The sequence below is a fragment of the Hesperophylax consimilis genome, chromosome 15 (assembly GCF_061612785.1).
Source record: "Hesperophylax consimilis isolate HC1 chromosome 15, BYU_Hcon_1.0, whole genome shotgun sequence".
NCBI lineage: Eukaryota > Metazoa > Arthropoda > Insecta > Trichoptera > Limnephilidae > Hesperophylax > Hesperophylax consimilis.
In genome coordinates, this window is record NC_142850.1 from 25,548,771 (window position 1) to 25,576,364 (window position 27,594).

Consider the following 27,594-nt stretch of genomic DNA (forward strand, 5'->3'; position numbering starts at 1 on the left):
TTGTATTTTCTATCTAGTAAATATCTTCTATGTAGTACACTTAGTTTTAGTGTGTTTTCAAAGCATAAAACTACGTAGGTATAATGTCAGACCCACTGACCCAAATCAATGACCCCATGACACAACATTTCCCCCCGAAAAAGATCGTTGGCGCCACGGAAAACACTTCACCTAATAACAGACGCTAAACTCTGGAAAATGACCTTTAAACACGCCATTGCTTCTGGAAATTACTTCTCAATGGCCAGAAAACAAACTATCATTGTTTTAGGCTAAATGATATCAACCTGTTAAGGCTATTTCCTTAATTAAAAATGTTGTGTAGGAAAATAAACGAATACACGGAAATGTTACGAGATTTTTTGGTATGACCAACTGGCCACGTCATTTACGTTCTACGTCATTGTATTGGTCATAATATCAAGAATAAACACACACACACAATTCTCATCATTCAATCATTACTCTTGTTATGCTTGTTGAAGAAATAATAAAATGACGTTTTGTCTGAATTTCCTTACACTATTTATACTATGATTAATAATAAGTTTATCGAAATGCCGACGTACCTATCTACTTAGTATTTATTGATCGGGTTCTAGATTATTCCGGAATTATTTATCTAGGGTAACTAAATATTAGCAAAAAGTGTCCAAAAATTATTCAACCACAGCGAGGCCTTTTTGTAACCACAAAGTTATTTTCGGCCTAATTATTTTTCTCCTTGAAACCTCAGAACAGAGGTAGAAAACCCATTTCTCGTTCCATGAATTGTTAAATCAAATGTATTTAATAATTTATAACAAATATGCTACATGTGTACATACGAATATGTTTGAAATCGAAATAAGTAACGAACTAATAAGAGCATTAAAATGGAATATGTTTTTAGATCGAGTCGTTTTATATCAAATATTTCTCTTTGCCTTTTTTATTTGTCTTGAAACAGGTATTTAGATTTTATGAAGAAAATATCAGTCGATGAGAAAAAACATGCAACCGGATTCTGAAAAAATAAGTTGATATTATAATTTAAATGGTAGGTATAGGTATGACAACAACACAGTGTTTGATTTTGGTATCAGAATAGTCAAATCCAGTAAAATAAAGAAAATTCCTGTCAAATAACACACTGTTAAACATTTCGAATATTCAAATTCGATAACCGCGCCTGAGTAGGTCCCTACCTATACATCCCTCTATCGCTAAAAAATATCAGCGAGCAAGACAAAAGGCGGGTTCTCAGCGACCTTTCTCAAGGACATCACTGTCGGAAATGAATACATTTTCACCAATACACACAATCCTAAGTATCCATTCTATTGTAGAGGGCCTACCTAGAATGTAGAATTGAATTTATGATAAACTCAAATAAGTAAATTTCATTCACGATCTCAATTAAAATTATCATTGTTTTCAACCTCTTTCCTGTGGAACAGAAACTTTCCCACCATACATAACAACATAACGTGACCATACGTGCTGTTTTGAACGGGACCGTGCTGTTTTTATTAAGAACTGTCCCAAGGGTCGGGACACGGAAATGTCTCCCACTTATGAAAGCGGGCCACTCACGACACCATATTGATAGCAAAAAATATGTCAACTATTAGATATCGGGAAAGGAAAATGAATAGTGTTAGAAGTGTGATGTAAGAAAGAGGACCGAAGTCGCCAAATAGATAAACCATAAGACTTTTCGACCTATGGGTCCTAGGCAGACAATGCAATTTGCATATTTGTTAATAAAACTCACTTCCACCTTTTTTCTCTATAATGGGAATCGTGGATTGAGGATTCATTCATACTTAATTCAGAGTTTTCACACCCCCCTTATCTCTAGCAATGTTCCGTTTTAAGGAAGAATAACCTGGTCACTATAATCATACATCAAAGTTGGCATATTATGTAAGTATCTACTTACTTGCATTGTATTTTTACCCATGCTATAATACCATACAAAATAATACACACTACGAAACTATCGAGCAATAGTTGTAGTAGTAAAAGCATATAATATTGTGTTTTATATGCGTAGGTCCACATAATAGTATTTGTGTTTTATATCCGTACGTACCTATAATAGTATATGTGTTGCGGCTCGGAAAATCGCGTGCACGGACGTGACGACGAGAATTCCATTAAAGCCCCATAGATGAGCCACGAAGGCGGGAAAAATAATGGATGAGCCCTCTGTCAGAAAAACTATACCACAAACAACAATAACAATGTTTGACGGAATTATTGATGGAGTCAAACTGTTAATAATTTTTATTTATTTATTTATTCACGCCATGAAGGCTTTTACATGTATACAATGTTTAAGATAAGCTGTTCGGGAATACAATAATGTTTGTATATAACATAACATAATAATGCAATAATCATAATAATCACCCATTTTGCTGATCACACTTTGTTCAAAAGCTAAAGCGGGCCTGTAATCGGCTTAAAATTTTTTTAAATGGCGTTGATTGGCGCTCTGGCTTTGATGAAAATGTACAATGTTTCAATATGTATTTATGATTATTTGAATATCGGTGAAACAACTGGCCCTAAGGTTTGGTTGTTTCAAACCTAGTCACCTTTGATAACCGTCAAATCATTGATCAACGCCATTTTGAATGTTGATATTTGAACTAAGGACATAAAAAAACGGTGCGGTCCATTCTTACATACTTTGAATGCTGCGCTTTCCTTGTTTTCTATGCTTAAAATAAATAAAATAATAATGAGCTTCTTAGGTCCATGATTTGAACGGTTCTCGTGGATTGCGGGGGTATTTAAGCTTTTAACCAAATTGTGACCAGGTGTCAAGCATCGGTCATATTATCAGCTGATCATAAGATGTTAAGAGTTAGGTAAGATTAGGTTTACGTGCTGAAAGACGCATGACCCATCTTGCGTTTTCCTCGTCAATGAATAAAAAATTGTGTAGGTACCTACTTTGTAGGTACACCGTACAACTCACAAACAAGTAAGGCTGTGGTGGTATTTTTACGTAGTCGGATCGTCGGATGTGGCTTTTAGTATTCTCTATGTATTGTGTACGTAGTTCCTACATACAGCAGAGAGAATATTCATCATAATCAAATTTAATAAACTCACAATGACTTCAAAGTTCACTCGGGGAGTTCGAATGGTTGTCTTAATTTATAAGTAGTGTACTTATAAATGTACAATTACCTGTCACAATATTCATAATTAGGTAATTAGTAACTAATTGCTTAAATATCTTTGTTCGAGTGAGTAAGTGCGGATCGAACCTCTATTTTGTATGGCATCGATAAATGCTTACCTTCATCCTCTGCCTCTGCAATATTGATCAAAGCTGCAAGGTGAATTCCCAGTCCAAGGGCTATGGGCTTGCCTTGGCCGTTCGCTTTGGCCACAACTTATAACGGAATGCTCCAGTAGGAATGTATGATTCATGATGATAATGCCTTCGTAGCATTGAGCAATTCGAAGTTATAGAATGAATATTTCGAAGCCCAGTAATAATGGCGGGTCTCCGTTCTGCGCTGACGGCATCCCCGGTGGTGTCGTCATCGCTAGGAAGGGCGTGACAGTCAGCCGCTTCTCGTAATTATAGTCCGTCCTCGCTAGAATTTTGAATAAATAACATTATTTTATTAGAAACCTATTGTAGGTTGTGGTATGCCACGTTCGCCAAGCCAAGGGCAAAAGCTAGTTGCTCTTTTCCGGTGCAATACTACGATTTTCCCTCTATTTTTATTTTTTATGTGAAATCGCAAAAGAGTCCCCAAAACTGCTCCCAACCGTCTAGACTTAGAGCCAGTGAGACTATGACATCCCCAAATGAGGAATGTAGTGCGGAGGGAAAGTAATGTGGAGGAGGGAGGTTCAGAAGTAACGGGCTATTCAGATCTGGTCACCAAACAAGACCAAAACCATTCCAAGCAACGTTTCAATTCTGAATGGTGGTCTTACACCAGGGCGATACTGAGAGTATCTTCCACTCTGTAAGGTGCCGTAAATATACTTTATATTATTATAAATGAGTAATTTGTGAAATAACACAAATTAACTAAATAAAATTTACTTTCGCACGCCGGGATTCGAACCCGCGACCTACAGCATGCTAGTCGAGAGCCTTACCCCTCGAACATGGAGGCTATTGAAAAAAAATAATCTTAAATTTAATAATAATATTATAATTATAGTACTATCGTTTTTCGTCATCCGCACAAAATATTGAAGCATTTATCTTTATTATTTAAAAAGCTTTATAATGAAAAGAGGATATCATATTAAAAGCAAAGATAAGAGTATTATTTGTAAACTTATCCTACTAAAAAGTGTACAGGAAACCTTATAAAAATTTCCAAACTTTTTTGGATATGAAATTAATTCACTCAACCAACCAATTTACTACTAAAATATTTTTTCTCATTCGTTCTCTGTAGAAAATCTTGGTAAATAAACAGAAAATTGTGACACGGAAGACGCGTATTTTAATTTTAAAAGCTCAAAAATTCAACAACTATTTCAGTAACCGGAAATGGAAAGTAATGCATTTTAATTAAGAGCAGTTAATGTATTTTATTTTATTGTTACGGTTAGTTTTTTCTTCTCTATTTTAACAAAAAAACTATGAATCTAAGAAACCAAAATAGGTTCTTAGTTTGGGTTTAATTCAAAAATAAATAAATAAGAATAAAACTCGTCGCCCGCATTTTCGTGTTTTTTATAAAAATCTTATCCATAAAGAAACGACCAACTATATGGATGCTATAAAGAGATAATAATGCTGTGGGCCTTCAGTCGTTCAGCCCGTAATATGTTATTACTTTTCATAGCCACGGCATCTATAAATACCAATAACCATTCAAACTTCAAAATACTTCAGTTCATACCAAAAAAGTAAAGCTTGGTTCATTCTACATAAATAAAAATGTAAACGCTTGTTTGTTCAAAATTTTAAATCTCCGAAAGTTATTCACCGATTGCTTTGAAATTATGACACAACATTGCATTCGAAAACGCGTGTGTTTTTACATACCTATTTAATATAGATGTCACCTGTGACTGGTAAAAACATGTTTTTTGTTTGTTTTAAAGCGCCATATATTGGACATAAAAGCAACAGCGCTATTGTTTTTATGTCTGCACAGACAGACTGAGCCACAGCAACGCATGGCGTGGCACAGATAGTTAAAGGGACTTCGCTATTATGTTATTTTCCAACTTAATGTAATGAAACGGTGAACAAAACTTTGAAAGCGTGCTTAAAAATGAATAGTAAACTATGAATATTAAACCAATAATTGTCAAAAAATATTTACTGGAACCCATCATTAATGTTATTAAGGATGCGTAAATGAGTAAGTAAATAAGGTTAAATAACAATAAAAGAGTGCTCAATTTTACTATGATGAATTATATATATATGACTGTTCCTCATCTGATAATAATATTCATAAAACAAATAATAATATAAGTATTTTCGAAGAATAATGACGAACAGACTGTACCGCGTCTGCCGACGAAAACACACAAATACCTACCTCCAAGTCGGTTCTAGTGTTAGTTGAGTTTTGCCGCCGGCTCGTAACACAGCTCTGTTCCGCGCCAACTATTCCAGTAAGTCTAATTTACCTTTTTCCTTGATATTTTCCCGTCAATTCGTTTACATCTTATCTTATAAATATAGTAAACTTCATATTTAACACGAAACAGTTAGTATATATTGGTGAATTGATGTTTTTGAGCCGGCATTTCAAAGTGGGTCGCGTCATTTATTTCACGCCCATACCTTCTACTGAAATTATTACGGTAAAGCCTGCTGCAACGTCGACTACTCGACTTCAGACATAACATCGATAAACTAAATTACATATTATTTTATTTGTGTGTATTAATAACTACTCTCAAATTGAGATAATTGATAAACTTGGATAACCAGAGTGAGAGAAAAAAGATGTAGGTACTCGTTCGTAGTTGTTTTGTATTATTTTGTCCGTGACTTGGTCCAAGGCCAAAGCGGGCGGCAGAAGGTTGCCGCCATGAGAATTTAATTCTTTTGTCAGTCAATATTCATCGAGACTTATAAGATCAATTCTTGTTTTGTTTGCAGATTGAGCAGCCAAGATGACTTCCCAGCAGTTTTACCCACACAAGGTGAGCCTTCGTCAAATTATGCGGAAACCATTACGATTTGTATTCCGGTGTCGTTCCGCAGTCTTTCATCCTACCCATAAATGAACCTACACCTAGATCGTCATCTTCGTGCTTTTAGTACTGAACATATTTCGTCCGACGGATTTTTTTGGAACTAAGAGAAAAAGAAAGAGAAGGGCGAGAAGGGCATGAGAAGGGAATAGTTGTCACGACGTCACAAACCATCGACCAAAGATAGAGGAAAGTAAAAAAAAAAAAACGGTACTACCATAGACAATATAAATACGGTCCCAATTTATTAGCCTAAAATATTATTTAAAAATGAAAAACTCGTAATTGCATGAATTATTTTATTACTCAAACACAGATAACACAAAAAAGGGACATACAAGCTTGTGTAAACACAAAACACATTTTAAATGAGATTAAAATGTTAACACACCAAAACAGAATATTATTTCATTTAGAGAAAAATAAAACAGTTGTATATAGAAGCGTATGAAGGTATACGCTTCTACGTCCATTTTGGCAGCAATGAGCCCGCTGCTGGGTTCAGGGAAGAAATCTGAAATAAATAAACATCACATTACTCAAACAAAACATAGAATATTATATCTGTAATTCAGTTGCTGGCTTTGAAGAAATAATAATTCTATTGAATGAATATCTTTATCATAATAACGACTCAAATCAACGTCTATTCTTTCATTCTATCTCTCTAATAATAAATAAAGTTAATGATAAGTTACATTAGAAACATTAAACAAACAGAGGGAGATTCGCACCTGCATTTTGGTTAACATCCCGGGTCCCTTGTGCACCAGGTAAATCCCGATATATTCCGATATCTGGAAGATTAAGGGTCGGCAAAGCATCTTTTTTCAACGAGCCACGTCGTTTTTAATTCTTTTGCAAAATGCGAACTACAAACATGTGCATAATTTGCCAAAATCGGGTAATAAATATAATCTATTCTGCCAATTCTCCACGCACATTCCCGAAACAGACTCTCGTTATTGTCGTGTCGCACTGAAACAACATCCTCACAGCTTTCGACACTACAGCGAAATTAGCGAGGCATTTTAACAAATCTACTTTCACTTTTCACAAATATTTACGTCGGCGAAGAACCATGAATATAACCATAAACATGTGGTGTTTTGACTTTTGACTTTTGTTACCACAGATATCCCATTTTATACAACTCAGTTCTTCTATGGCGTTCAAAGTGTTCCTATTGGATATTGGCATTTTAAATATTGCTATGACGTCACCAAACCGCCACCATTCTAGGACCAAAATTTAGGTCGGAGTCGACCCCCCCTGATCCTACCGCTCTCCATTTATACTATCCCGTTCCCAAACGAACGAAAAATACGTGGGACGTGCGGCACTTTCTAATCTGATTGTTCTTAGAATCCAATTAGATTTTAGTCGGTACCTACTTAGCGAGAATAGTGACAAAAACCTATTTCAATTGAAGCGCAAATTTTCGGCACCTACCATCGGCGGTGCGCTTCTAGAATCGATGCATCATACTTGACACTGATATTAATTTATTATGTATGAAGAATTCGATTTCCTTCTGAGAATGTAAATGAGCAAAGTATTTAAAATAGCAAACTGAGTGACGGAATGCAGTTTATGTGCTTGGTGTATCATATCTGTCTACCTACCTACTTACTTCATTGACTCGCCTAGTCACGAAGTTGTCTGGTCAATATATGTACTTATACGTGATATTAGTACAAGTTAGTAAAAAAGGTATATACACCTACTTTATTATAAATTCTTTCTTTTCATTCAAAAATTTATACCTACTAAAAATCTGTAGTGAGGACAAACAACTTCTGATAAATGCGCTTTGAGTAATGGCAACGATGCGCATCTATGTTTGATCTTTATCTATGGAAATCTCACACAAACAACAACAAAAATCATGTTAAATCGCATAAAACGTTATAATCTTTTTTTTAATTACGATTTACCATTTTTACCTCAAATGAGCAGGGCCGCCCCTGAGCCAAACGGCCCTTGGCGCTAGTAAAAACCTCAAGGGCTCTGAGTAGGATCCTTGGCGCCTTGGCAAGTCGGCGCTCAGAGCGGGCTGCTCCAATAAGGAAGTTGAGTCCATTTTTTTTATTTTTTTTTATCAATGTTCGCATTCAAACTTAAATACTGGTATTTTTTTTTTTTTTTTTTAAAGTTTGTTTTCATAGTTAAATTAATTCTCAAAGTTTAAATTTTATTAAGCCCGCCAAAACGAGCGGAATCCGAGCGGTAACAGGCGGGGTGTAGTGTGACGTCATTAGAACTGTGAAAACCACGTCGCTTAAGCATTATGTATGGAAAAATTTTTAATTCTTCAACAAGGAATTCCAGTAATTTTTTTACCAATGTTAACCGTCTATTATAATTGATGTTATTAAAAAAAAAAAGAAAATTGATTAAGATTTCATAGTTAAATTAATATTTTAAGTTAGAATATTTTTTGCTTTTCACGCCCAGTACGATTCTTGTACGGTATTGCCGTCGCTACTTGTTGACGTTCCCCGCGCGAATTCGGGACCACCGCGCAGAAAAGTAGAGACCAAAAGTAAAATAACGGTTTACAGCCCAGTTCACTGGGAGACTTTTCTGAGCGGCCGGCGGCCTGAAGTGTATCACATGCTATGTGACATGTATAATAATAAAAACATCTAAGTTATGCAATAAACAACATATTATTATAAAGCACTATACGAATATGTATCTTTAGAAATCCATTTCATATAATAATAATAACAAATACGTACATATATTTGACAAACCCAAATAAACCTTTGGCCTATACACCTCTCTCATCTAAACCGACCATCTCTCATGTAATAGAAAGAGATGCACCATAGGTGTTCCGTTGTACGTACAAGTCACGACACATGTGACGACAGAATTCTTTCGACCAATCGTGGAGCGTCTACAGTCTATTGCTATTGAATGCTTTTTCAAGAACGTTTAACTAATTCTAAGAATAATAATATAGAAATATATTTATATATTTAGAATCGATATTTTTTGATCTACATGAACATATTTTTTATAAGTCAAAATATTTTTCACTCAACTTCCTTATTGCGTTTGCGCAGGGCCGGCCCTGCAAATAAGTATTCTATACAAACATCTACTAAAAAACACATTTTAAAATATTGCATTTTCCAAACAAAGTTATTTATATTTTGTGTTTGTACAGGCAGATCAACAGAGGACAACATGTTCGAATTTATTTGTGCACACTGATAGTATCGAAAGTTTCCAATAAGTTTTTCGAACTTGTTTGCCCGCAATCCCCTCTTACCCAGCAAATGCCCAAAAATGCTAGATGCATAGTGACAATTATCAATTCAGTTTAAATTTAGCGACGTAATTTGACACTGTTCTTTTTATATTTTATACACCACTACACAAGCAAGAGTATCTTTAAAGTGATTTATAGTAGTGTAGAATGCTGATACACTTTATCTCTGGACACTTTGAATTTTTTTTATTAGGTTCCTACCTTTGGCGGTCTGCAACTTTTCAGTGAGTTGGAGTGGTAATATTGGAATTACGGCATTAATGATGTTGTTGTAACTGAAAAAAAATTCATGCTCAAAATTGATAAGAGAAATTTTTTGAAAATGAGCATTGCTGATTTTTTTAAATCTCTTAAATTATTGGTATTTCGGTTAAAAACGGGACTGCAGTTCGCTTTCTTTATTGTATAATGACGTAATGCGAAAATTTTAAGATTTTTATGAACACTTGTTCTGATGTCATGACAATTCGCAGGTATTTTACTAAAATTTTATCAGGAAACCTAACGATTCATTCGTTAACCTCTGGAAAACCTTTTGTGCCCCAGTGACAAGAATTTTTTTTCCGCCGAAAAAAAAAATAGGAATTTCGCGTTAGCTGGAATTTTTTGATATGCGATTTAAACCTGTATGCCATGAGAAAGTGCATAAACTTTTTAAACAGAATCGCTTGCACTTGAAACACTTTATTTTTTATTCCATTTTCAATTTCTCTCTAAAAGGGTCTGGTGTTCCAAAGGTTAAGGGCCTGCAATCCCGTTTTAAACCAATTAACGAATAATTTGAAGAGATTCTAAATAAGCAATATTTTTTATCAGCAAGTTTTCTAAACGTGTATTTGATAAAAGAGCTTGGTTTTTTCCACTATTTTTAATCAGTAGGTTTGTAGCTAATTTATTTATCTTATTGAACCATCGACATAGGGATTTAAAATGAAAAGATCTAAAAGACCTTGGTTTTTTCCACTATTTTTTATCAGTAAGTTCATAGCTAATTTATTTATCTTATCGAACCGTCGACATAGGTTTTTAAAATGTAGAGATTACTCGTCTCTTATCTTGTAATGTAAAATTGTTCAAATATCTTTATTATATGTTACAAATTTTTTTGCAAACTCCTTATTTACTTAAATTCTCACGGTGTCTTGTATCCACTTATCATATTCCTTATGATATGGTTGTTTACTTTCTTTGTTATGTTCTGATGTATATCAGCTTTACCACAAAAAAATAGAAATGTCTAGATACCTACAACATTCAAGAATAATTGAACTAAAGTATGGTATTCACAAAAAGACAAGGCAAAAATTAAAACTAAAATCACCGGTAAGTCATGTTATGTGTTCATAATTAAATGTATTATCATATAATCTGTTGGCAGCTAGTTGTTAATAAAATATCAAATATTATTACTATTAGTTATATTATATACACTAGCATTCAAATTCACATGACAGGATGTATTACTAAATGTATGGACTCTTGCCGGCTAGGTATTTCTGTCAAGATTTCCATATAGTTGGTTAAGATTGTTGTGTATTGCCTATTCTTGTTGATCTATTTTTAACTGCTCCCAACCGTCGATGAGACTACGGCATCCCCGATAATTGGGGTGCGTTATGAAGCTGAAGATAGCGGGGAAGGAAGGAGATGGGGAAGTAACAAAACACGGCTAAAATCATTTCAAGCAGCGTTTCAATTCTGAATGGTGGTCTTACACCAGGGTGATGTTGACAGTATCTTCCACTCTGAAACGTGCTGAAAATATACTATATGTATTATTTTAAATTAATAAATTGTGAAATAATACAAATTAAATTTAATTGCGCCGGCATTTGAACCAGCGACCTCCGAATTGCCAGTCGAGAGCCTCACCCTTTGACCACAGAAGCCGTCATATTGCCCTGTCTTGAAGGTGAATTAACTCGGCTACCGATATTACTACAAAATTGCCAGGCCAAATCTATTTTCGTCTATGCCACCTACCCGCTACCATAACTATAATAATTTCGAATGCGATCAACATTCAGTCACTAGTGTATATTGTCTGAACACTAAAACCTATGGATTTAAAAAATAATTTGTTAATAAATTCCTGCTTTGGTCACCTATAGAGATAAGTATGGCAAGTCGCATGGCTATTAATAATTTATGCGGTTTGTGTAATCAGTTGCACACAAATAAATATTATGTTTAATATGCAGGCTGGGGGTTACTTGAACTATTTGCTTATCGTTTGCCCATAAAATTTATATTACAATGATTGTTTATCTCAGTAAAACACAGATGAAGTTTTACCTTATTAAAAATTAATGTGCTACCGAAGTCTTGTATGAGAGAGACAGTGTGAAAGCAAGACAGCTGTAGTTATATGAAGAATATACCTGGTTGTCCGGTCTCTCTTCATTATCATCATTCTATAACGCCCTTTCTACGCACGGCAAGAGACATGCGTCTGCGCACCTTTAGCTTGTTGTCAGTAGTCAATTAAAAACAACAGTTTTGAAAGATATCTTTATCATATTTTTATGTAATCCCGATACACATTGTTGATACAAATTGTTTTTATCATATTTTTTTTGTGGCAAAACGTTAATGTTGTGTTTTATTTATCCCTTAGTGCACACCCACGGTGTACCCAGCCGAGCCCTTCGATGCGGAGGCCGACGCCGCCACCCTGAGGAAGGCCATGAAGGGCTTTGGCACCGACGAGAAGGCCATCATTGATGTCCTCGCCCGCCGTGGCATCGTCCAGCGCCTGGAGATCGCCGAGACTTTTAAGACTGCTTACGGCAAGGCAAGTAACTAAACTATACATCCCAGGGTTGGATTTGGCCTCCACAATTAATGTTCTCCAATAGCTGTGGTCATTCACCATTCACTCACTCCTCCATGCAGTCAAGCCACCTCTTGGCCTGCCTCTGGGTCACTTCCACCGATTCATTTACCATCCAGCGTGATTTACTTAAGAATTCGAGGATTTCTGTAATTGTTTTCGTCTATCATAATTAACCGGTCGATCTCAGACATTCAGATGGTAAATCATGTGAGTGGAGAAAACCAAATGCATTTTCATACAGAGAGGAATAAATATAAGGAGAGAAAGCTAATATTATCAAATCTGTATAAACTTAGAAAAAGATCTCTTTCTCAGTGTATTGGTGTGGGTTGAAAGAAATGAAAAAGAGGTGATTTCTGGTGACACACAAAGGAATATGTAAGACCTGCTTTATCCCTATAATCTTACAGGAAACCTCATTCTAGGGGAAATTGGAGTTGGGGCCTCACTAGTTATTATTAATAATTCTATAAAAATATTCCAAAATTTTAACTGTGAATTCTTGCAGGATCTGATCAGTGACCTGAAGAGTGAGCTGGGAGGCAAGTTCGAGGATGTGATCGTGGCCCTCATGACCCCTCTGCCCCACTTCTACGCCAAGGAGCTCCATGACGCCGTCTCCGGCCTGGGAACTGACGAGGAAGCCATCGTAGAGATCCTGTGCACCCTGTCCAACTACGGCATCCGCACTATCTCCGCCTTCTACGAGCAGCTCTACAACAAGACTCTGGAGTCTGACCTGAAGGGAGACACCTCCGGACACTTCAAGCGTCTCTGCGTGTCTCTGTGCATGGCCAACCGTGATGAGAACGCAGGAGTGGATGAGGCCGCAGCCAACGCTGACGCCGAGGCTCTCGCTGCAGCCGGAGACGGCCAGTGGGGAACCGACGAGTCCACTTTCAATGCCATCCTGATCACCCGCTCCTACCAACAACTGCGTGAGATCTTCCTCTCCTACGAGCGCTTGACCGGCGTCGACATCGAAGACACCATCAAGAAGGAGTTCTCTGGAAGCATCGAGAAGGGTCTGCTGGGCATCGTCAAGTGCGTGAAGAGCAAGGTGGGCTACTTTGCCGAGCGCCTGTACGACAGCATGGCCGGACTTGGAACAACCGACAAGACCCTGATCCGCATCATCGTCAGCCGCTCCGAAATTGATCTCGGAGACATCAAGCAAGCCTTCCAGGAGAAGTACGAGAAGTCTCTGGAGAGCTGGATCGCCGTGAGTACCCCTTTCTTTAAAATATGTCCTGTCCTTTCACCAAATATTTGTATAAATTGTCCCCCGGTTTTGATAGAATTATATTATTCTAATCCTCGTGGGTTCAATTCCCCTTGAATAGAATATTACTTTCTTACTTGTGCTTCCGCTGTCCTGTTAAATGTTTTATTGCATTTTGTCTGTTTTTTTTTTTTTAATGTTACCTGTTATTTTTGATTCCTACAAATGGCTAAATAAAACCAGAAATTTTACGAGATTCAGGCTTGCCTTGAGTGCATCAAATTGAATGCAAAGTATGCAGCATGCATAGCCCTAAAATTCCTTTTGCCGTGGACATAAAATAAACAGTAGGCTTCTGTATTAAAATGTCATTATCAATGTTGTCTTCGCTTTAGGGTTAATTCTTGGTGATGGCTAAAACACAAGTTTCATTTTGAAGCTAATTTCACACACCTACATATTATTAGATGCACGTATCTTTAATAATAATATAACACCTTATTATACATACTACACTTTCAATATCTTTTTGGATTAGTTTTCATTTTTTGATTTAGAACTACATATGTATACTAGTAAAGCAAATCATTCATTTCTAAATCTCTACATACACACTGTAAAACCATTCCTTTTGTACATAAAAAAACCCATCATTAGCTACTTTGTAAAAAAAAAAACACCAAATACCAATGACGTTATAATACATCTAGACTCGCAAATTCGAGATAAAATGTGGCAAGTAAGAATCAATCTGATTTTTTCAGTAAATTCTCAATTCAAACGTTGTTCATATATGCCATAGACATTCAAGAAATATGTGCATATGAACGAAATAAACGATTTCATATTTGATTCGAATACTATATTATACATCACGGGTGTTACTTTCGCTATCTCACTTTCTCGAATGGCGCTACAAATCTTCAATTGAAATAAATGTATTATTTAAATTAATAAAATAATTTATGCGTAATTACTAATGAAATCTAATATTTCTTGGCTTTTACCGGTGTTTGCCGAGTAATGAAAACCTTTTCTCATCACACAAAGACAGGGAATTTACTTAGAGGCAGCACATAACCTTACGCGACTCTCGACAGTTTAGTACTAAAACTATTGAAAGTACTCTGATTGACTTACTTTTTGCTTGCCACTTTGAGATTTCTACAGCGCGTCTATATATATTATAAAGTCATTGCCAAACCCTTTAAAAATCTGAAAATATGGTGTTCATTTTATTTCAATAAATTTACAAGGAGACACTTCTATAATAATATAAGGATTCATATTCAATTTTTTGCAAATAGTTAAACAACTGCCATCTTGTTGTAAATAATTCAGCGTGTAAGTTAACTTTAAAACGAGGAATAACTTTTGATATCAGTGAAAATTTACGCCAAGATGTCAACGTTCAACTAGTAATATGACAAACATTGCCGATCTTTTTAGCTGAGAGCTGTTTTTAAAAAATATATTCTGGTTCAATAAAATTGGTAAAAAAATAATATTGGAAAGAAGATAAAATACTGATGTTATAATTTTTGTTTTAAATTATGGGGTTCTTTTGGTCTGGAATAAAGGTTTTATCGTGATGATTTTAGGGATTTGTGGCTCGGTTATCCGAGAGTGGCTGATTGGTTAAACCTTTTACAGGGCGACACTTCGGGAGACTACAAGAGAGTCCTGCTCACTCTCGTGGAGTAGCTGTCTCCCTCGCTCCCTCGTCCCTCAGCGGTGCTAGGGCCTTTCACTGTATCTCTGTAACCACCGGACTCTTCCTCTCTCTCTCACACGGCTTGTCGAGCTTAACATTGTTGTCAGTACGCATCATCAAGCGGTTGCATGCCACGCACTCACTACTAATACCATGAGATTGGCGTGTACATGAAGAATGTTCTCATTTCAGGATGATATCGGCGGAGACATTAGTAATCTCCTGGTCACTGTGGCCAACAACTGAGTGTTTAACACACGTCCGTCCATAACGCCTTAGATGTAGAATTATGCTAACTGTATTGTAATACTCGGCTGCGTGTGGGAGGGGGTGAGACAGCAGACTGACGCGTGTGCGCTGTGCTTGCAGGACGACCTGACGGGTGACTACAAACACGCGCTGTGCACGCTCGCATCGTGAGGACTCCCCTTCTCTTCTTGCTGCACTTCATTACCGCTTCCGCACAACGCGATGTGTACTAGACTAGCCATGATTGTTATTGTTTAAAAGAGCTTTACATCCGTTGAATTTCATCCAATCTGTGCATTATAACATATATTATTAAGAAGTTATATTAATTATTTTAGAAATTTTATGATAAAATTAGAGCACAAAATATGATATTTTTTTATATTTGATTTGCACAATTTATTACTTTATATTGTACTTTTTTGGGCTTGGTAATAAAAGTGTGTTTATGTACGATGGTGCTTAAGACATGGTCTTATAAAAAACTACGTGGCATTGCGTGTATTAATAAATTAATAAACTGACCAAACGTGTGTTTTGTTTTATGTATTCCTTGTAACTCGCGACATTCCCACTAACATTACACTTTATACATAATTTACACGGGGACAGATTCGTTACATTTTAAGGTTATTGACAGAGAGTTAAAGAGTTGAGTCCGCTGTTTGGTTGTTCATTACTTTTATTTGTGTTGTTTTTTTGTGTTTGATTTGCTTTAATTTGGAATGGTTTTGGTTTCATTGCAACAATTATTCAACTTCTCCACATAAACAGGAATAGAGTTGATAACCAGTGGCGGCTCGTTGCTTTTGGGTTACTAGAGCGCTAATATTACAAAAAATGGCTTAATCGATGTTGTTGTAGCTGAAAACGATTTTTTTTTTTTTCGAAAAATTGATTTTTGAAAGAAGATTTTCAGGAATTCCGTGCGGCGCACGGCTATACTGAAATTTCCTGAAAATCTTCATACAAAAAAACGATTTAATAAAAAAAATAAAAAATAGTTTTCAGCTATAATAACATCAGAAATACCATTTTTTTATAATATTAGCACTCTAGTACACCCAAAAGTCACGAGCCACCACTGTTGATAACAGCAATCTTACTGCTCTCAGTACTATGATGACGTCTACAATATCCATAATATCATTTACATGTATTGTATTATTACAGCGAGTAACTTGATTGACACAACTAACTCAGAGATACCTGTTAGTTTAGTCAGATAACAATGTTAATGTTAATGCCCCCCGCACGGCTACTAGGGCCTAAACATTCACCAGCATCTTCCCTTCTCTCCTTGTTCTCTTCCTCCAAAATGCATGAAGCTAATCCCTTCCTTAGAACTCAACTTTTCCTAGACTTGGCATGATGGATGGTTATCATTTTCAGGATGATATCGGCGGTGACTTGAGCGACCTGTTGGTGACCTTGGCCAACTAGACACCCTGTACCTCCATAGACTCCCTCCTATGCCTTACCCAATATACACTGCCCTGTGCCTTGTGGGGGGACTGACCTGAAAGCGTGTTGCTTCTAGGATGACCTGTCAGGTGACTACAAACATATGATGATTGCTCTCGCCTCCTAGAAGTCCTGCACTCCTGGCCTTATAAGGTCTACAGTAGTCAATTAGCCACGTTCCAGTACTTGAGGATCTCCGAAAGCATTACAATATTTACAGATTTAAGACAGAATTTTTATTAAAAACAATATTAATTAAAGAAAACGCTAGTGTTTTTTTTTTATTTTTATTTTATTTTTTTACTTATCTGTGTGTTCTCTTGTTGTAATTAACAAACATAACAAAATTGGATTAGTATTGGTGCTGAGGAAAAAATTTTAAACTCCGTTATGTATTGAATTAATAAATTTTATTAAAACATTAAACAATGTGTTTTGAATGGCAACTGTGATCAAGGTCATGCACATAGATATGAGAAACAAAGGGAGACATGGCTTGGTGGCTTAGTTATAATCAAACTGTATAGACTATCAAAGAGGTTGAGCCAATTAAATTAATACTTTTGGTGTGTAGATAGAAACAAGGGCAGTGCGCCACTGTGCATAGATGCCATATAGGTAAAAATGCCGAATTCCACCCCACGCATGCATTTTTTTTTTAGAAAAATAAGACTTTTATTGATTTTAATTTAATTACTGCTGAAATGGGGGTATGTAAAACATGCACCAAATAGGTTGTTAGTTTTAGTTATTTGAAAAATTAATGGATATTTCCTAACCTTCAAACTTAACATTGATTAAGAAAAAATGGGACTGTATAGTGCTATGTTTTTTTTTGCATATTAAGCGTGAGGCGGAATTCGGCAACCTTATTGCGATTTTCAGAATTGGTGAACAATTTTGACAACATGCATTGTGTGCGCAGTTTCATATTAATCACGGTTCATGGCCCATCTCCCATGTTTCTATTATCTATGGTCTTTCCACTATGTATATCCTGGGACTCCTGCTGAAACGGTAGACACTTAATTTTTTGGTAATCACAGTTTGGTGACCTTTTTCTCCAAGGAGGGAGTGCTTCATCCATCTTTGATTCATGCAGTGATGAAAGTCTAATTCATACTTCCTTTAATCCTTCTGGTGTTATCTAAAACAATAACAAATGTCAAAAATATGTTGAGATTAATATGTAAATATTTTTTTTTTAATTTCAATATTAACCATTGTGCACCAAGTCTTGCTACTTAAAATGGCTCTGAATTAAAACAGTTATTTGGACAACTTTACTGGACTGCTACCGTATTAATAATTCACAAAACAAATACAAAATCATTCCTATTGATTCATGAAGTTGTAGTGATGCATACTAGAATATTCTGGAATGTTCGCCCATGCAAAACGCATCGTATTAGAACCCTCCTCTAGTGAAGCATCGTAGGTACGACGCATCTACCTACACACTGGAAGATTCTCGATGCACGCGCGCCTATAAAAACGGGCAGCATCGAGAGATACTTAGTCTATAATCAGCAGTTACAGGTGGCAACCTGCGAGTGCCCGCTGCCGACTGAGCAGCGCGATTCGCGCCGCGCCCCGCTTCCTACCTTACCACGCCGCTATGAGCTACGGACCTACTTACTACGCCCGGCTTTGCTCGGACCTTAAAGGAGAGGCTACGAATAATCATCAAGTCCACAGGATTATAATTAGCGCCCTGGCCTTGGATATCCTGACCTGCGCTAGACCCTGCGACACCTTCGCCGGTCTGCGCCTCGGCCCTGCGACATCTTTGCCGGCCTGCATCTCCCGCGCATCTGCCGACCAGGTCAATCATACCTTCGGCTACCCTGTTTCACACTGGAGTACCCGGAAGACTCAACGTCATCCCCAGTGCTGGATACATCCACAAGTCCTAAAAAAGCATAGATATCCCAATATGTAGACTCCCATTCGGAGCCTACTTATTATTCCATAGACTTTTGGTGGATATAGTTAGGCAATCACATAACATCACAATATTTCAGTTTCAATTTTCGATCAGAGTTATACCCCCCTGCATGAAGTTAGCCATAGAGGAAAATAATCATGGTAGGTACTTTTATGAAAGATTTATCTCAATGCTATTTATTTGCTTTCTTATTTTAAAGTGCCAAGTTATTTATCTTTTCTACTTCTAAAATCATGTAGAATCGCCTTCCGATTGTATAGGCTTGACAGATGAGGAAAATTTCTATGAAAACTAATGAAATACAACATAAATAACTGTAAAAAGAGGAAACTACCGGGCTTTACCTGTGAATTGGATTCTTGTACATCAAACATACTAATTTGGGTTGTCTGTGCTAGTTAAATCTTGTTCAATTAACTCAAATTTGTTTTGAATTTAGGTGTGATTATTGTGTGAAACATATGTACTTATAATATAATTATTTCAGTCGCCATTTTAAAAATTGGTACTGTTTGTCGAGAAATCTGACTATCTTGTGATTTTTCACAGGACTGTGTTAGTTTATACTTAATTCATATTGCTTTATATTTCATTAAAAAAGTTGCAAGCAAGAAAGAAAAAATTAAAGTCATTATGGTGAAGTATATTTAAACACTAAGGCCCAGTCGTTTCGCAGAAATTCAAATGTAACATTATCATTAAATGGCCATTTTGTTTTTTTTTACATTTGACTATTAAACGCCTATTCTAGGAGCGTTTCAGCTTTCTATCAAATTGTAATAAGCTATCAAGCTTAACAACATGATAGTTGTCTTCTTCTTCTGATGACAATTTGTTCAAAAATTAGCATTTAAGGGAAACCTTTCAACTGTAAAAAAAAAACAAAATGGCGTTGAATGACCATTTGAAGACAATATTACATTTAAATTTTTGCAAAACAACTGGGCCTTAATGAACAATACGTGTAGATTTCACAGTAATATGCATATTCCTAAGCTCAATAAAGTAAATGGAATTGGGAGCTGAAAATACTTGCATTGACCTATAAATTCCAGAGAGAAAAAGCTGCGCAAACTTAATAACACCAGGACTCGCTGTTTGATACCTTTGGTGTTCCAGAAAACATGATTTTATTTCTGCCTCATAATCAACCTGTGAGACCTAATTAATGTTAATTCAAATGAACATTGTTACTAAGCTCATACTTCATTCAACCTTTGGGACCTAAATTTTCATTCCAATGAACGTTGATACTAAGTTCAACTTCATTCAACCTTTGAGACCTAAATGTTCATTCCAATGAACATTGAAACTAAGATTATACTTCATTAAACCTTTGAGACCTAAATTTTCATTCAAATTAATATTGATTCTACGATCATACATCATTCATCCTTTGAGACCTAGATTTTCATTCAAATGAACATTGGTACGAAACTCACACTTCATTCATTCTTTCAGACCTAATTTTGAATAAATGAACATTGATAGTAAACTCTTAAAAAAAACCATAATCCTTGAACCTACCTGTACTGAAGTAACTATGAGCTCAGGGTCCCCATGAGTCACAGCAATGAGCGGGGGCTGTAGCAGCACCCTGCGGTTGGGCAGGTGCGCCCAGCTGTCCCCCAGGGCTGCCACAACGCCGAGCCCCACGCGCACGCTCACCTCGTTGGTCACCAGCACCCCCAGGGCCTGGCGCAATCCAAGCCGGCGCAGTTCTGCCACAGAGCGGTAGAGCAGAGCCGTGCGCTCTAGGTCGGTGGTGCTGTTATCTTTGAAGGGGGCTGCAATGCCATCGATGACTATGAGACGTACCTTGTACGTTTAGACGTTTGTGAGTAAGTGGGTACTATTATTCTTTCATTGATGGACAACGCACAAGGTGGGTCTGTCACCTAACTGAACTTAACAACTTGTGATCAAGCGTAACAAAATTACCGTTATGCTTGATAGATGATCAAAAGCTTAATCGTACACCGTTCAGATATCAAAAATTCAAAATGGCGCTGATCTCTGATGGTCTGCAAAGGTGACAAAAGTTTGAAGCAAATTGGCAGTGTAAAAATGGGGTAACACATTGATTTAATTAGATACGTCACTAAGGGCCTAAAGTGCCTCTGGTCGAGTGGAGTCCATTGGTCACATAGCTAGATTAATTATTTTAGTTGACATGGCCGTATCCGTGGTTTAGATGCAACTGCCACAGCAGGGCAGCATACTCGCGGCATTTGTGTTGGTGATGGAAACCACCGAAGTGCACCCACTGTCCCAAGCTTTGAATTCGCGTTTGTAAAGGTCAGACAACTCTATTATTATATGCTTCAAGGGGTTTAACAGGTTCAATGCCGCTAAATTTTGAGGTAGGAAACTAAATAAACACAAACATACGCAATCGGGCACGATGCTAGTGAACTGGTTAAAGAGCTACCCCCTTACTAATAAACGTCTTAATTTTTACACAACTGATGAACAACCATTTTTGTATCGTATACAGTTGTTTATCAGTTGTGTAAATTTTAAACACGTTTATTAGTAAGGCCCTTAGAATATAAGTCGACATTTACTGATTAGTAATATGTATTTTGTTTCAATGTTCCTTTATTTTCTGGCATTGAATTGTTTAGATTTGGAATCTCTGCAAAGGGAGTTTTTACAAGCAAACTGATTTAATGTAATGAACGTAGGTGTATAAGGCCAGTATGCGTGTTTGTTGCCCTCTTTCCATTTTGACCGTCTTACCAGTTGTAATTTAAATATATATGTACTTATCGTCTCGGAGTCTATAATTATTGTACCTTTCATAAAAGCACATACATTTTACTTATTTAATGATTTACATTGCAATTTACAGAACAATTAACATGAAGCTACCATAGTGTAGGAAAACATACCGTGTATATTACAAATACTTCTCGGAACAAGAATAAGTGTAATTAAAAATGGGTTTAACCAACATAAATACTTACACTTCACAAATGTGTAATGGTGTCAAAATGCATATATACAGATTGACATACTTATCTTCGCAGCCATGGTGGTCGCTATCGTAGATTTTGTGAACACAAAATTAAAAAAATATGTAGTTTATCTTTTGGCCGAGATAACTTTGTCAAGCTGTAAAAAAGTCTGTGAGTTTGGTCGTAGCTCGGGAGCAGTCAACTTGCTTCCATGCCATATCTCTCTTTGTTTCTAGTATACATTATTGGTACCTTCGGATGCTGTTCAAGAAACCCCTTCAACAGGTTGATAGCCGCACAGAGCTGGTCTACTCCGAGGACTTGGAGGAAATGTATTCTCTTTAGGACTTCATCGGGCTCTTGCACTCCGCTGACCAAAGTCATCTCTCGCACTCTGTCCGAACTGAAGTTGGCTTCTGTGTCTATAAAGACAGCTTCGTTTCCAGCTTGAGAGATGCCCACGCATTGCTGCAGACTAGAATGTGATTAAACCAATAAATGAAATTGGACAATGCTGCAAGATAATATTTATATATTGAGTAGCCTCCCGAACTTCTGTGATGACGGTCCTGGAAGATATTTCAAAATAAGAGAGCAGCATGGGCATCGAATTCGGCTTAACATAAAGGAGCTCACCACAGCTGTGTCTTGCCCTGGCCCGGGCCCCCGCATATCTCCAGCACCTCCCCCGCCCGCAGTCCGGCTCCTGGGGCTCCAGAGATCTCACAGATTGCCTCTCGAGATGTCTCTTCCTGCCATAATAAACTAAACATTTAGATCTGCGATAATAATATAATTCTAAGGACTAATCACAGCCCGCTAAAAGAAAAATTTGGTAAATATCCAGAGATTTAATAATAATATTATCTTTATTCTTCCAAAACATACCTGCCAAAGATCTAATGCTGATTTGATGATGAAAACAGGTTTCTGTCTTTCTATTTCCTCGTAAATTTCACGGGTCCACGAAGTTTCAGAATTAATAATATCCTGGTAGTACCTAATACCGTTTATCTTCAGTTTTTCATGATTAGTTTTGGAAAGGCTTTCACAGCTAACCGGTTTAAACATTGTTTAAACCGTAGATATTGTCGATAATAAACAATCTTTTATAAAATATATCTACAAATCAGGGTGGAAATAAAGGAAGTTAAATAAATCAGCAAAATAAAATAGTTGTAAAGCAGAAAAAATAAAACGAGAAAATACGTTATTATTCCACAGGTGCCACAGTTATGGTTTTTGGTTATTTCAAAAACTTCTCTGCTTCTCACTTCTGACACTGACAGCCGGAAGTTAATCAATGTCGCCAATACAAAAAACGGTATTAAACATGGCAGCCAATTTGCTTTTACGCGGCAATATTCAAACAGTGCAATATTATATTCATGCAAGATGTGATTATCATGCAATATTTAGACATCAGATTACACAAAAAGATGCACTTGCACAATATTATGTTCAAGTCTCTTTCATAATGCATTATTATACAATTTTATTCTTCGAATATGGTTTTTGCAGCAATCCTGTATGCAAACCCCCCAATAACGAAATAAATAAAAACTTTAGAACTGCTAAAACTACCCATACTCGTTTTTGCCCTATTTTTGATAGGTTTACACATTTATAATACACAAGATTAGTGTTCAAGAGTAATAAAATTATAAGTTGGTTCATGTTTTACAGTCACATATGTTTTAGCATTAAAAACTATTTTCAGACAGCCAAATTAAAACATAATATTTTTAAATTGATTTATTTTATATTATAAAATAATAAATTAGTATGAAGTTTCACAAATCGAACACTATAAATGAGTAAACTAGGTAAATGTGTAACACTTTAGAAAAGTGAAAAAAAACTAGGTTCCAGGTTAAATTTATTTATTGCATCTTACTATATAAAGCATGTTTTTTCTCATAAAAATCAACCTCACTAGGACAGCCTGTATCAGGGTTAACAATTTGCATTTAAGTGAATTAAACATATAGTAATCACAAACATAAAGTAATACTACATACATACTTTGTAAAAATGAAAGAAGTTTTCAATTTGAACCGCTATCGGTGTGCACAAAGATTTGCCTGTACATGGTCGCTATCTATCAGTAAACATTTCTGAGATCCAGTCCTCTACTGGTTTGTACTATGGAATATTTATAAGACAAATAATAATTAATAATTTGTGTCATTTTATTATTATTACAGAGATACATACATAATTTCACAGAAAATTATTAAAAACACATAAACAAACTAAAAAGTAGTATTTTCATAAACACCTACAAAAAAAAACGTGATTACAATATTTAAATATGCTATGATGGATCCACTAGCTTGAAAGACTCTATACATTGTATCAGCCATCCCACGGGCAGAGAACGTAAGTGCTCCATATTGTAAGCCAACTGTGGTCGGGTCTGGTAGATGATGAAGTGGGCACAGTTCTGCAGAGGACCCTGGCGGGGAGCATGGTAGGGCACCTTCTTCCCCGCTTGAGAAATAGCTTCAGGATTCGGCTCTCTCTTCAGTACCACCCCCCCAGCCTCCTCTACCAGAGTACAGAGGAATGCCTTCTTTACCGTCAGATGTGCACTGATCTCATAGTTACTTGTGAAGCCCAGAAAGTAGAAGTGGCATCCATCAAACAAACCGGGCCTCAGATTGTTCTTATTAATAATTGACAGCTCAATACATTCAATGTCACCACCGAAACTCTTCATTTCAAAGTTCTCGGGATCGGCCAGTGTTGTGTGGTCACACTTGTCCAGCCAGTCTATGGTCAGGATGCCCCGTCCCCCGGCTACAGCCTTCAGTGTATCTTGATTCACCCGGCATTTCTCCACCAGCACATGCGTCACATTCTTCGAGTAATTTGTCTCAATTTTTAAATCTGTGTGGTATTTTGCTAAATTTTGCAGTTTGGCCATGTGTTCTTTCGTCAAATCGGAGGGGTATAAGTATAGAACGACACTCCTCGATAGCCTCTTGTTTACTTCGAGAGTGTCTTCTGAGGATTGTGATAGCTGGAGGAGTTTCTTGGTCTCTTCATCGGCTAACTGCAGGGGGGTGTTACCCTTATCATCTCTCGCGTCAAGCAGGGCTCCGCCTTGCAGTAGCAGGGTGATCATGTCAGGTAGGCGGGCCCTCACGGCCTCGTGGAGGGGGGTGTCGTAGTGCGGGCCAGGCGGGGAGGGCAAGGCCCCGTGTGCTAGCAGGGCCCTGGCCAGGTCCACTCGCCCCGCCCCCGCAGCCTCGTGCAGAGGGGTCCAGCCCGCATGGTCTTTAGTGTTGGGGTCAGCTCCAGCTGCTAGTAAAGCCAAAACCAGCTCAACTTTTCCTCGCACACATGCGGAGTGTAAGGGACTTTCCCCTTTGTTATTCCTTTTCGTTAAATTATTTTTAACATAGTTAGAGGATATGTCTGAAAGGGAGTCATCACAACTTTGTTGTGGATTGTTTTTTTTCACAGTGTCAAGACCAGCCTTCACCTTGGAAGATGAAACAGAGCGAGGAAGTGCCTTACTTGGCGCAGTTCTCTCTTGGGGAGACTTGGAAGAGCGAGTAAGTGCTTTACTCGCCAGAGTTCTCTCTTGGGGAGACTTGGAAGCTGTCCTCCGCGTGGCTCGAAGCTCATCCTTCACTAGAGATGTTTTAAGTATTTTGGTTGCAGATGGAGCAGGGAGAATTTCTTGAAGTGAAGTATTAGCACTTTCTACTTTCTTGGCCTTCCCTCGCAAAACTCTTCCGGGTTCTTTATTAGCATCACTAAGAATGGGCTGCTTCATTGTATTGGGAGACAGTGTGTTGGTAATATCTTCAACATCGGACCTTGAGCGCGTCTTCTTTCTGCCCCTGGTGAGAGTCTGCTTAGCGACGATTTCCTTTAGCGGTTCAGGTGTGGTTTTATTTCTTCCTCGACGGAGAGCAATTTTTGAACCTCCAGGGACCTCATTTATACTGTCCTGATTTGGAACATCACTTCCCGTGGAATTTTTTTTCCTGTCATTCTTTTCCGTTGTAATATCTGCAATGTTTTCTGGCTCGTTTTCTTTACCTTTAAATATTTGTTCCAACGCTTCATAATCTTTAATTTCCATGACAGCCGAAGCCTTTACGACATCCTTGAGGGTTCCTTCGTGACATATAAAGCAACAGTTCAGCTGTCCTCCTGTTATGTGGTGTGAACAAAACAAATGTGAACACTTCAGGAAAAGTGACCCGTCTCGAACTAACTTATTGCAATATCCACATTTAAAACTTTCCCTGAGAGACGCTAGTGCAGCTAAAATTTCCTCCATTTTCGATATTTTAATTTGGGAAAACTATATGAGTTAACATGTCACAATTCTACTGTCCACGCGAAGCCAAATAAGTTTTTGACGCAAAAATTACCGGCATTTACCGCCGAGCGACTTCACCATAGAAAAATGAACCATAAATAAACAATTCTAAACCACTCAAATAAAATTCCAAGAAGAAATCATCCAAGAACTTCCACTTACCAAGAAAATAAAACATTTTGTCGAAAAATAATAATAAAACACTATCTTATGCGCAAGTGCTAAATTCAAACAATGAAGAAAGTCCACAAGAAGAGAGTGTTATTACTATACTCAAGGGAGTTTAATATTAATACTATGCATGTAAAAGAAAAGGAGAAACGAGTAAAAAAATATGAGTTACTTAGTTTCAAACACTATTAAAAATTTATTAAAAAATATGTATAAAGTTAAGGGTTAGTCTTAATCTAGGCTTAATACTAGTCTTAAATTATAATTCTTATCTGGACCCGCGGATCTCCACGTTCGCACTTATCACTGATAACACAAGCGGCGACTTGGGTTGGATCCGAAGGGCGGAATTAGTTCAGCCTGGGCCAAGGCTCCGAAGGGCGGAGTCGGCAGGCAGCGACTCCTGAGAGGGCAGCTTCCTGGGCGGAAGAGCCTCGGCGACCGCTCCAAGGGGGAGGGCACGAGGTTTCTCGGCGGAGGCGAGATGGTAACTCCTGCGAGGGCAGCTTCCTGGGCGGAAGAGCCTCGGCGACAGCTCCAAAGAGGAGAGCAGGAGGTTCCTCGGCGGAGGCGAGATGGTAACTGCCAAGAGGGCAGCTTCCTGGGCGGAAGAGCCTCGTTGACCGCTCCAAGGGGGCGGCCAGGAAGTACCTCGGCGGAGCTGAGATGGTAACTGCCAAGAGGGCAGCTTCCTGAGCGGAAGCGCCTCGGCGACCGCTCCAGGGGGGGGCGAGATGATGACTGTCGGTTGCTGAAAAAATCCGTCTTCAGCTGCGCGATCCGGCGACCGTAGCACGCCTGTTGTGGGGTGCTGGAACTAAAGTGGTTCCGCTTTACACCACTTTGGTACGTTGTCTGAGTCCGTGGCGCTGGCATCGCCATCCTCACCGCTAGAGTTATTATTATTTTAAAATATGTTAAAATCACATTTGTACAAAAGACCTTCAAACAATTGCAATATAGTCTAGCCTTGGGCGAAGGTTTTTATTGCCGGGTCGCTGGTTTAACAATACACCCATTTCGGATTACGACTTGATGGGTGTATTTCTAAGTTGGCTTTCTAAATTTTTATTGCAGGTTCCGGCCAGGCTATTGACTAAATATTTAAGGTCTAATAATGCGGACTGCCGCTTCAATCTGCGTGTGAAATTACAGAGACAAATGCTGGCGCACGTGTTTCTTTGGTCTTTCTGTGAATTCAAGTCACGTAGAT

The 27,594-nt window shown here is 37.5% G+C and overlaps 3 protein-coding genes across 7 annotated transcripts; 1 reads left to right on the forward strand and 2 right to left on the reverse strand.

The window, feature by feature from the left end:
• The first annotated feature begins 5,491 nt into the window (after positions 1-5,491).
• AnxB9 (Annexin B9) lies at positions 5,492-17,225 on the forward strand. Of its 5 annotated transcripts, none has more exons than XM_089640398.1 (5): positions 5,492-5,604; positions 6,098-6,141; positions 12,093-12,269; positions 12,820-13,533; positions 16,889-17,225. In XM_089640398.1, the coding sequence occupies exons 2-5, from the start codon at positions 6,112-6,114 to the stop codon at positions 16,937-16,939; spliced, it is 972 nt and encodes a 323-aa protein (XP_089496524.1). In that variant the 5' UTR covers positions 5,492-5,604; positions 6,098-6,111; the 3' UTR covers positions 16,940-17,225. The 5 variants fall into 5 exon arrangements, with proteins under 5 accessions (XP_089496524.1, XP_089496525.1, XP_089496523.1 ...); XM_089640399.1 differs by having other exon boundaries at positions 17,037-17,225; XM_089640397.1 differs by lacking the exon at positions 16,889-17,225 and adding an exon at positions 15,187-16,025.
• A 138-nt stretch (positions 17,226-17,363) lies between these two features.
• LOC149417561 (DNA repair protein RAD51 homolog 3-like) lies at positions 17,364-23,131 on the reverse strand. Its single transcript, XM_089640401.1, has 5 exons — positions 22,757-23,131; positions 22,505-22,620; positions 22,121-22,343; positions 20,436-20,726; positions 17,364-18,107 (listed from the first exon to the last, which is right to left on the reverse strand). The coding sequence occupies exons 1-5, from the start codon at positions 22,937-22,939 to the stop codon at positions 18,078-18,080; spliced, it is 843 nt and encodes a 280-aa protein (XP_089496527.1). The 5' UTR covers positions 22,940-23,131; the 3' UTR covers positions 17,364-18,077.
• Positions 23,132-23,713: 582 nt separating this feature from the next.
• LOC149417562 (BRCA1-associated RING domain protein 1-like) lies at positions 23,714-26,285 on the reverse strand. Its single transcript, XM_089640085.1, has one exon. The coding sequence runs from the start codon at positions 26,166-26,168 to the stop codon at positions 24,186-24,188; it is 1,983 nt and encodes a 660-aa protein (XP_089496211.1). The 5' UTR covers positions 26,169-26,285; the 3' UTR covers positions 23,714-24,185.
• Between the last annotated feature and the right edge of the window lie 1,309 nt (positions 26,286-27,594).

What these genes read in the sequence shown, in the direction of transcription:
- AnxB9 (XM_089640396.1), top strand. Translation starts at nt 6,112, where the DNA reads ATGACTTCCCAGCAGTTTTACCCACACAAG. An exon ending in AGCAGTTTTACCCACACAAG is followed by an intron (nt 6,142 to 12,092) that starts GTGAGCCTTCGT and finishes TTTATCCCTTAG; the next exon opens with TGCACACCCACGGTGTACCC. An exon ending in TTAAGACTGCTTACGGCAAG is followed by an intron (nt 12,270 to 12,819) that starts GCAAGTAACTAA and finishes GAATTCTTGCAG; the next exon opens with GATCTGATCAGTGACCTGAA.
- LOC149417561 (XM_089640401.1), bottom strand. Translation starts at nt 22,939, where the DNA reads ATGTTTAAACCGGTTAGCTGTGAAAGCCTTTCCAAAACTAATCATGAA. An exon ending in CAGGGCAAGACACAGCTGTG is followed by an intron (nt 22,344 to 22,504) that starts GTGAGCTCCTTT and finishes ATCACATTCTAG; the next exon opens with TCTGCAGCAATGCGTGGGCA. An exon ending in TCATAGTTACTTCAGTACAG is followed by an intron (nt 18,108 to 20,435) that starts GTAGGTTCAAGG and finishes TTATTGTTTTAG; the next exon opens with ATAACACCAGAAGGATTAAA.
- LOC149417562 (XM_089640085.1), bottom strand. Translation starts at nt 26,168, where the DNA reads ATGGAGGAAATTTTAGCTGCACTAGCGTCTCTCAGGGAAAGTTTTAAA.